At 41.2% G+C, this 11,432-nt stretch overlaps 1 protein-coding gene across 1 annotated transcript in view; it reads right to left on the bottom strand.

Moving 5' to 3' along the window:
* Positions 1-2,408: 2,408 nt before the first annotated feature.
* LOC141393893 (uncharacterized) overlaps positions 2,409-11,432 on the bottom strand; it is a 68,967-nt gene continuing 59,943 nt past the window's right edge. The window contains exons 2-4 of the mRNA XM_073967503.1: positions 7,879-8,048; positions 2,898-7,801; positions 2,409-2,667 (exon numbers count right to left, since the gene is read on the bottom strand). Of these exons, the coding sequence (XP_073823604.1) occupies positions 2,591-2,667; positions 2,898-7,801; positions 7,879-8,048 (5,151 nt within the window). The 3' untranslated portion in view covers positions 2,409-2,590. The remainder of the gene's footprint in view (positions 2,668-2,897; positions 7,802-7,878; positions 8,049-11,432) is intronic.

Here is an 11,432-nt window from a genome sequence, read left to right as displayed (position 1 = left end):
TATTAGGCAGAAGATATTTAAAGGTCTTCTATAGTAGACAGAAGACCTTTTAAGGTATTCTCTAGTAGGCAGAAGGTCCTTTAACGTCTTCTATAGTAGACAGAATACCTTTTAAAGTATTCTACAGTAGTCAGAAAGCCTTTTAAGGTCTTCCTAGAAGACATAAGACTTTGTAAGGTCTTCTGTAATAGACAGAAGTCGTTTTAAGGTCTTCTATAGTAGACAGAATATTTTTAATGTATTCTATAGAAGAGAGAAGGCCTCTTAAGGTCTTCTCTATTAGGCAGAAGATATTTAAAGGTCTTCTATAGTAGACAGAAGACCTTTTAAGGTCTTCTCTAGTAGGCAGAAGGTCCTTTAACGTCTTCTATAGTAGACAGAAAACCTTTTAAGGTCTTCCTAGAAGACATAAGACTTTGTAAGGTCTTCTGTAATAGACAAAAGTCGTTTTAAGGTCTTCTATAGTAGACAGAATATTTTTAAGGTATTCTATAGAAGACAGTAGGCCTCTTAAGGTCTTCTCTATTAGACAGAAGATATTTAAAGGTCTTCTATAGTAGACAGAAGACCTTTTAAGGTCTTCTCTAATAGGCAGAAGGTCCTTTAACGTCTTCTATAGTAGACAGAAGACCTTTTAAAGTATTCTACAGTAGTCAGAAAACCTTTTAAGGTCTTCCTAGAAGACATAAGACTTTGTAAGGTCTTCTGTAGTAGACAGAAGTCGTTTTAAGGTCTTCTATAGTAGACAGAATATTTTTAAGGTTTTCTATAGAAGAGAGAAGGCCTCTTAAGGTCTTCTCTATTAGGCAGAAGATATTTAAAGGTCTTCTATAGTAGACAGAAGACCTTTTAAGGTATTCTCTAGTAGGCAGAAGGTCCTTTAACGTCTTCTATAGTAGACAGAAGACCTTTTAAAGTATTCTGTAGTAGTCAGAAAACCTTTTAAGGTCTTCCTAGAAGACATAAGACTTTGTAAGGTCTTCCGTAATAGACAGAAGTCGTTTTAAGGTCTTCTATAGTAGACAGAATATTTTTAAGGTATTCTATAGAAGACAGAAGGCCTCTTAAGGTCTTCTCTATTAGGCAGAAGATATTTAAAGGTCTTCTATAGTAGACAGAAGACCTTTTAAGGTCTTCTATAGTAGGCAGAAGGTCCTTTAATGTCTTCTATGGTAGACAGAAGACCTTTTAAAGTATTCTATAGTAGTCAGAAAACCGTTTAAGGTCTTCCTAGAAGACATAAGAAATTGTAAGGTCTTCTGTAATAGACAGAAGTCGTTTTAAGGTCTTCTATAGTAGACAGAATATTTTTAAGGTATTCTATAGAAGAGAGAAGGCCTCTTAAGGTCTTCTCTATTAGGCAGAAGATATTTAAAGGTCTTCTATAGTAGACAGAAGACCTTTTAAGGTATTCTCTAGTAGGCAGAAGGTCCTTTAACGTCTTCTATAGTAGACAGAAGACCTTTTAAAGTATTCTATAGTAGTCAGAAAACCTTTTAAGGTCTTCCTAGAAGACATAAGACTTTGTAAGGTCTTCTGTAGTAGACAGAAGTCGTTTTAAGGACTTCTATAGTATACAGAATATTTTTAAGGTATTCTATAGTAGAAAGAAGACCTTTTAAGGTCTTCTCTAGTAGACAGAAGGTCCTTTAACGTCTTCTGTAGTAGACAGAAGACCTATTAAAGTATTCTATAGTAGTCAGAAAACCTTTTAAGGCCTTCTACATATATCAGGTTGAAGACATTTGCATATCTTCTCTAGTAGACAGAAGGCGTTTTGAGGTCTTTTTTAGTAGACAAAAGATCTTTTAAGGTCTTCTATAGCAGACAGAAGACCTTTGAAGATCTTTTAAAATCTTCTGTAGTGGACAGAATCTATTCTAAGGCAGACAGAACGCATTTTAAGGTCTTCTATAGTAGACAATAGACTTTTAAAGTCTTCTATAGTAGACAGAAGAAATTGTAAGGATTTAATTCTGACATTTTGAAGCCGGAATTTCGGGGTTTTTTGATTTTTGTAATAATCCGGAGCGCAACTGGATTATATTCAAACCTCATAAGTGGATTATAGAACTCGTGATTTTACATCGTTTTAAGTATTTCCCAGGAGTGTGCTCCGTACAGCATCCTAGTAATTAGAATCCAAAGGTCAAAATTTGATGCGTAAATTTTCTTGAAAACCCTACTATTGCCTCCATTTCGATAGGACTTGCGGTTTCCATGCAAAATCGTGCTTCAGCGATTTTTTCGGTTTATTGATTTTTCTCATCTATGAAAATTCTAGTTTCAGAATCGGCAAATACTTTCCAGGTGTAAGCACTTCCATTTAATGTTGTTTCAAGAGCACAGTGTTGCTTTGCTTACTTGTTCTCAATAGCTTGTAATGGCATTTCCACCTTATATGATTCCAAAATTGTTGCTGGACTTTATTTTAAAATTGTTTTCAGCTAGATTCCTATATACAAGCACGTACATCGTATATTTTGTTTATTTAAAATATTTTATAATACTAAAGTGTAATTTAAATAGCTATCGCTTACATCTAGTTAAAATAATTTCTGTTACTAATTCATAAAAAAATATGTACGATTTAGACTTCCGCTGTTTCTGGATTTCGAATTACATCTGCTTTATGTGCTGACAATTTCACAAGACCCAATTGAGTTTCTGAAATGAAAAAAGAAAACAATAAATATTTCAAAACCGTTTAAAAAATTCCTTAAAACTGAAAACAGAAAATCGTCATGGGAATGGTTTCTGGCGTTGTAAACCAAAAAGTTTGTATCTTTATATGTTTTTTGTTGGCAACACAGAATGTCCCGCTCACTACAAAGCGATTTATCTGTTTTCGACCTATAAAAGAATAAAATATTCTTCAGATTCAAGCTATTACTCACCTTTATCATCCACATTATAGGAAATTTTTCTTCTCGCATAGATACACATAATGATCAGGATGTTAAATGCCACCACACATGCCAACAGAGCTAGTATAAAGAACCATTTCAACCAGGGCTTCGATGTAAACGGACCACTACCAGCCAAAAGAGACTGGGCCTCACAGCGCATTGCAGTTATGGAATAAACTGATCCTTCGCCACAAGAACAGCTACCATTTGCCCGACAGTAACCATAACCACATTGATAGTCTTCATTACACCGAATCACACAGCCAGATTGTTTGTCACCAACAACGAGTATTGTATCTTCGGGACAGTTACAGATATCATTGTCACAAACTCCATTGAGACAAGAGTCAGGGGTACATGGGGAATTTCTTTCTTCTGCTGAAGTTGTTGTTATTGTTTTTCTCAACATTATTTGGGGTTCACATTCGCCAGAGTCATTCATTAAATATCCTTCATTACAACTGCAGCTACTGGGCGCCACACATTTGCCATTGGGACACGCGTCATCACAAACAGGTTCACATATTCCTTCAGGAGATTTTTCATAACCCTCATCACATTCACATGAGTTGGGGGCCACACATTTGCCATTCGCACAAGCAGGATTACATTGGGGCTTGCATTCATTATCAGCGTCATCTTCAATGCGCCCATAACCCTCCAGGCATTCACAAATTCCGGGTGCAGTACACAAACCATTAACACAACCCTTGTCACAAACTGCTTCACATATGCTATCCGATACTTTGGCAAATCCCTCGAAGCATTCACAGACATTTGGGGCAATGCATTTGGCATTGGTACAGCTATTGTCGCAATGGGGTTCACATTGGCCTTCTGCGGACATTTGATAACCTTCAGAGCATTCACATTTTTCGGGTGCTATGCAATTGCCATTTGAACAACCATTGGTGCATTGGGGTTCACACAGCTTCATTGGGTTTAGCAGATAACCTTCGTTGCATTCACAGACATATGGGGAAATACAGACACCATTGTGACAAGGGGGTTCACAGGTAGGGGTACAATTATTTGCGCTTAAGTTGGTGAAACCTTCATTACATTCACAGACATTGGGAGAGACACATAAGCCATGTTCACATCCCCCCTCACAATGTGGTTCACATTGTTTGCTGGCATTCAATTTAAAGCCTTCGCTACATTCACAGCTACCAGGAGCGATACAGGTACCATTACCACACGGTGGTTCACATATTGGCGAACATTGATCATCTGCACTCAGTTTTCCATAGCCTTCATTGCATTCACAAATATTCGGCCTCACACAATGACCATTTAAACAATTTTCCGGACAAACTGCCTGACAATCTCCTGCGGAATTGAATTCATAGCCCTCTTGGCACAAACATTGTCCCGGGGCAACACAAATACCATTTGGACAACCCGATTCACATATGGGTTCACATCTCTCCGTGGAGTTCATTTTGAAGCCTTCAAGGCATTCACATTTCTCGGGGGCCACACACCTTCCATTCGAACAACCTCTCAGGCAAATGGGTTCACATTTGCTGGTCAAACTGTGGCCATAACCTTCGTTGCATTCACAAATATTTGGTTCCGCACAGAAACCATTCTCGCAACCTTCCGAACACACGGGTAGGCACTTGTTTTCACTGGCCATTTCATAACCTGTGAAGCATTCACACAACCCGGGGGCAATGCATTTACCATTTTGACATTCCGGTTCACAGATGGGGCCACACAGGGTTGCATTTAAATTCTTAAAGCCCCGATCGCATTCACAGGTATCTGGGGCAATACATTTTCCATGAAGGCAGTTGCCCGAGCAAGTGGGTTCACATGTTCCGCTCGTATTCAATCGATAGCCCTTATGGCACTGGCAAACATCCGGAGCTATGCAATCACCATTCGCACAACCTAATTGACAAATTGGTTCACACTGTTCAGCCGAAATATTTGATTTGGCATAACCTGGCAAACATTCACAGGTATTTGGTGCAATGCAATTGGAATTCACACAATCAGGTTCACACACTGGCTGGCATTGCTGATCAGCTGACATTTGATAACCTTGGTGGCACTCGCAAACTCCGGGGGCAACACATTCTCCATTCACGCAACCTGATGGGCAAATTGGCTTACACTGATGCTCAGAATATTTCTCATGGCCTTCATGACACTCGCAGGTATTTGGAGCTATACATTTGGAATTTTCGCAGGCGGGTTCACAAATGGGTTCACATTTCTGTTCATCCGACATTTGATAACCTTGGTGGCACTCGCAAACTCCGGGGGCAACGCATTCTCCATTAACACAACCTGATGGGCAAATTGGCTTACACTGATGCTCTGAGTATTTCCCATGACCTTCATGACACTCGCAGGTATTTGGAGCAATACATTTGGAATTCACGCAGGCGGGTTCACACACTGGTTCACATTGCTGGTCTGCTGACATTTGATATCCCTTCAGACACGCACAAACTCCAGGAGCCACACATTCACCATTCGCGCACTCCGTCTCACAAATTGGTTGACATTCCTTGGGCGAAAGTAGTTTATAACCCTGCAAACAGGCACAGGTATTGGGCGCCACACATTCTCCGTTCTTACAACCATCTGGGCAAATGGGTTCACATTTATTTTGGGCATTCATTTTATAACCCTCATCACATTGACAGGTTTCGGGGGCAATGCAGCGGCCAAATGGACAACCCGTTTCACATGTTGGTAGGCAAATATAAGGTGTATCCTTGGCATAACCAGGAAAACATTCACAAACATTGGGCGCCACACAGTTGCCATTGTGGCAACCACCACGACATACAGGTTCACAGCGATTGGGTGACACCATGCCATAACCCTCGAAACAGGAACAAATTTCTGGAGCAATGCAGCCAGCATTGATGCAACCTGATGTACAGTAAGGTTCGCAGGTATCGTTTGCGGATTTTGTATAACCCTGTAGGCATTGACAGTCATTGGGCGCCACACAATTACCATTGAGGCAACCATTTTCACACACCGGCTCACATCTACTGTCAGATGACATTTGATAGCCCTCCAGGCACTCACATTTTTCCGGAGCCACACACACACCATGAGGACAACCTTTAGCACAAATTGGTTCACACGTCATATTATCTGCATTTCTATAACCCTGTTCGCACTCACACATATTCGGAGCAATACAACGGCCATGCGGACAATTATTGTCACAAATTGGTTCACATTTTTCATCGGCCACAGATCGATAACCCTTATGGCAGCTACACTTTCCAGGAGCAATACACAAACCATTGGGGCATTTGGAATTACAAATCGGCTCACATTCATTGTTGGAGATGGCAGCATAACCTTCAAAACATTCACAGGTGTTTGGTTGAGTACAAGTGGCATTCTTACAGGCTGGCGAACATTGGGCCTTACACTCCGCTCCCTCCATGGCATAGCCATCTAAACATTCACAGATCTCAGGGGCAACACATTTACCATTAGGACAACCCCGTGAGCAGATGGGTTCACATAGCTCACTAGAAACTTGTTTATAACCCGGATTACATTGGCATTTGCCAGGTGCCACGCAAACACCATGAGGACAATTTGTCGCACAAATCGGTGAACATTCCTTTGCCGATTTGGTTGAATAACCTTCAAGACAAGCACACTTTTCTGGGGCCACACAAAGGCCATTTAAGCAACCTCCAGAGCATATTGGCTGGCACTTGTTTTCCGTTTCACGCGAATACCCCTTAAGGCACTGACAGGTATTGGGTTTTATACACTCACCATTTTCACATCCACCAGGACACTGGGGTCTGCATTCGCCACTTATCATTGCATAACCTTCCAAGCATTCGCATTTTTCTGGAGCCACACATTTGCCATGCGGACAGCCTTTTGAACAAACGGCTTCACATACTGTGGGTGATTTATTTTCATAGCCCGAGAGGCATTCACAGCGATTGGGGGCCACACATTTGCCATGTGGACAATTGTTGTCACAAATTGGTTCACACAACTCCGGACCCATTACACGATATCCCTTGCTACATTCACATTTACCCGGAGCAACACAGTGGCCATTTGGACAACCTGATTTACAAATTGGTTGGCATTCACTAGCAGAGGAAGAGGATGGCTCAAAACCCTTAAGACACTCACATTGATTGGGAGCCACACATTTTGAATTTTTACATCCTCCCGAGCAAATGGGTTCACAATGACCCTCAGCATTCATATGGTAACCTTGATTACATTCACAAACATCAGGAGCCGTACATTTGCCGTTAGGGCAACCTGTTTCGCAATGTGGTTCACATTTTCCCTCTGCCGACATTTGGTAACCTTTAACGCATTCACATGTCTCAGGGGCCACACATTCACCATTTTGACAACCTGCACGACATATAGGCTTACACTCTCCCTCCTCCTCAGATTTCTCATATCCCACATTGCATTCACATGTATCGGGTGCCACACATTTACCATTCCTACAACTCGAATGACATATGGGTTCACATACCGAGGGCGTTATTTTGCCATATCCTCGGGTACATTCACACAAATTTGGGGCCACACAACGGCCGTTTGTACAACCCTCACGGCAAATTGGTTGACATTTTTGATTCGTATCCATTTGATAGCCTTCATTACAAGTGCAAACGCCTGGTGCAGTACACCGACCATTGGTACATGGCAGATCGCAAATCGGTTCACATTTTCCCTCCGCAGACATTTCATAGCCTGTATTGCATTCACATTTACCTGGCATTTTACAGAAGCCATTTTCACAGTTCTTACAGGCCGGTTGACAGGTATCGCCATGTAGCTCGAAGTTTTCATAGCAACTGCATTTTCCAGGAGCACTGCAAAAGCCTCCCTTACACTTGCCGCAATCGGGAACACACCTTGTTTTGGGGGCAAGGATATAAACACAAAGTAAGATTGTTAAGAAATCTTCAAGAAGTTGAATAGAAGAACTCACCTGGACTTTTCAAGATTGCTGAAAAATTTATAGCCTGGCAAACATTCACATTCATTGGGCTTAACACATTTGCCATTTGCACAACCCTTACGGCAAAACGGTTCACATTTACCGCTTATCTTGCGGTAACCTTCGCAGCAAAACTTCACCAATCGCGTAACTTTTGTTGTCTGGAAAATAAAGTTGTTGTAGTATTAAAACCTCTGTTAAGGATTCGAAAAGAAAATTGACTATATCAAATGAGTCTTTATTGAAAGCTCTTAAAGAAGTAGGCTCGGGACAAATCGAAGATTGGGATACAAATTTCTGGACATTTTAAATGGCGAATATTACCTCAAGTTAACTAGAAAAAGCTAAGTATGTACACTACTATGCTACGAAATCAACGAATAATACGAGCTGAGGTCTTAGGAAAAATCCAACCATTCCGATTTAGAGGCGGGCGCGTGTCGTGCCGTGAATAGTGTTTGATCTTGCCTTCTCGAAAATCGCCGTATTTGTGCGTGTCGTGACGAAATAAATTTTTGGCCGTGCGTGATCGTGCTTTTTTTCAAGGCACGATTTTGCACGACACGACCAAACACGATCTGCACTATTTGCCACGATAGTGCTAAATTTTTGGGTTCCCTTTAGAAGTCGTGCAAGAGACCATACTAAACACAAAAATCGAACAAGAATATGAAACCGACCAAAAATTCACCAACTCACAGTGGATCCACTTGAAAATATTTTGAGTGTAAAAATCAAGCCACTGCGCCGTTTACACCTTTGCTGCGTAGAGTGTTTTAAGAAACCACGAGCGTAACATTCTCCCTCCTTTCCCCTCTGGAGGGGGTATACGTTAAGAATTGTTTTATGCTGTTAATATAAAATGACATGAACAAAGTTCCCGATTATCTTATAATGCAAAAATAGCCTTGGGGAAACAAAACAATCTCCAAAACAACATAATATTCAACCAATTTAACGGATAAAAAAATCAAAATTTTTGTCTAAAAATTGTAAAATTTTTGTTTAAAAAGTTGTAAAATTTTTTACATAGATCTTATAGCGTTCTTCTTGGAAGGCACGTACCGCCAACGTAAGACAAATTTGGAAGAAGATTTCGTCATCTTGTCAGATAACAGAATTATACGCTAATATATCCATAGAAAGCCTATTCTAGGGCAGCTTTAGTCAGCGACCCACCATTTATAGTCTGGCACTAGATGACTAAAACTTGGGTTGGGCCTTGGGCTAGTAACTCACCCTGTCAAAACACCGCCTACTATGAAGAAACAAAGAAAAAGAAGAAAAACAAACCCCTCCAAAGTTGACGAACCCCGCAAGCGTTTTAAGGACCATGATCTGCGAATCTGCACCTGGAATGTCAGGACTCTCTACAGAGCAGGTGCAGTTTGCGCACTGGCGGATGTACTTGGTAAGTACAAAGCTGATATTATCGCCTTACAGGAAGTGCGATGGAACCGGGCAGACGTAAAAAAAAACAAACGATTACGCTCTGTATTATAGCTGCCATGAAACGAAACATGAGCTAGGTGTTGGATTTATAGTAAATAGGAGGCTTAAAAATCTCGTCTCCAGCTTCACTCCAGTTGATGAGAGAATTGCCAGCAAAGTTTTTTTAACATCAGTCTCATCTGCGCCAATGCCCAGACCGAAGAGAAAGATGAACAGAGCAAGGATATATTCTACGAGCGCCTTGAGAGAGCATATGACCGCTTGTGCTTGGGTACCAAAAACCACCACCTAAAAATCTATGGTACGATCAGGAGTGCCGGAAGGCTACTGAAGAAAAGAACGCGGCATACAGAACAACCCTGCATTCAGTAGCAACACGAAGCGCGAATGAAAAATATCGGGAGAAGAGGAGAGAGGAGAAGCGTATTTTCAGAAGAAAAAAGAAAGAGCAAGAAAAACGTGAGCGTGAGAAACTCGAGATGTTCAGGAGTCAGAAAGAAGTCCGCAAATTTTACCAGAGTGTAAAACACCAGTCTGAAGGGTATGGTGCAGGCACATTCTCCTGCAAAGATCATGAAGGGAACTGATACAGATAGCGTACTGAGGATCTGGAAGGAGCATTTCATGAAGCTCTTAGTATCGAATAAGGGCGGCGATGAAGATACACCAGAACCAATCGCAAACGACGACGTTGAATGTCTTCCACCTAGCCAAAGCGAGGTCACGACAGCAATTAATCGTCTGAAAAGCAATAAAGCAGCAGGAGCTGATGGGCTGCCCGCCGAACTGTTCAAGACCGGTGGCGAAATGCTGAAAAGGAGTATGCATAAGTTAATTACCGAAATTTGGCAGGAAGAGAGCATACCCAACGATTGGAACCTCAGCCTCCTATGTCCCGTACACCAGAAAGGAGACAAGACGGTGTGTACAAACTACAGAGGCATAAGTCTGCTCCCAATCGCATACATAGTGCTGACGAGTGTGCTGTGTGAACGTTTAAAACCCATGGTCAATAACATAATCGGGCCATACCAATGCGGTTTTAGACCTGGTAAATCGACAATTGATTAAATCTTCACACTGCGGCAAATACTGGAGAAGATCCACGAAAGACAGATTGACAAATACCACCTGTTCGTCGACTATAAGGCCGCCTTCGACAGCCCAATTCGATCAAAGGTGTTTCAAGCCATGTCTGAGTTTGGTATCCCTGCAAAACTTATAAGATTATGCAGGATGAAATTGGCTAATACAAGATCAGCTGTTAAAGTAGGAAAGAACCTCTCGGAACCTTTTGAAACAAAACGAGGTTTCAGGCAAGGTGACAGCTTATCGTGTGACCTATTTAACATTCTATTGGAAAAGGTCATACGAGAAGCGAATGTATATACCGATACAGATAAAAATAGCATTATATACAATAAGGATATAATGTTACTGGCCTACGCAGACGATATTGACATAATAGGTCGATCAACTCGATCCGTAACAGCCACCTTTGCGAAAATTAAAAAGTTTCAACACGCATGACGTCCAGTAGACTCGGACCAACTGCTGATGTTCAGAACTACAATTTTGAGGTAGTAAATGACTTTATTTACCTCGGCACCGCCATAAATAAAACGAACAACATCAGTTTTGAAATCAAAAGAAGAATAATATTGGCCAACAGATGCTACTTTGGTTTAAGTAAACAGTTTACAAGTAAAACCACCTCTCGTCAAACAAAACTTACACTCTTCCAGACACTGATACTACCCGTACTTATGTATGGATCTGAAGCATGGGTACTTGCGAAAGCAGATGAGGCAGAACTTGGTGTGTTTGAGAGAAAAATTTTTCGAAAGATTTATTGTCCAATATGCGTTGACGGTGAATACCGACGTCGTATGAACCACGAGCTGTACCAGCTGACCGACATCGATATAGTAAATCGTATCGAACTACAACGATTGCGTTGGCTTGGCCATGTCAGCAGGATGGATAATGATGCCCCCGCCAAAAAGCCATTTGAATACGAGCCACTCAACGGTATACGCCCCAAGGGAAGGCCAAAACTCCGATGGAAAGACCAAGTTGAAGAAGATATCACA

The sequence above is a fragment of the Musca autumnalis genome, unplaced genomic scaffold (genome assembly GCF_047663935.1).
Source record: "Musca autumnalis isolate F117 unplaced genomic scaffold, ASM4766393v1 scaffold_2, whole genome shotgun sequence".
Taxonomy (NCBI): domain Eukaryota; kingdom Metazoa; phylum Arthropoda; class Insecta; order Diptera; family Muscidae; genus Musca; species Musca autumnalis.
The sequence above is the reverse complement of the archived record's forward strand: the minus strand, read 5'-3'. Positions and strand labels throughout refer to the sequence as shown.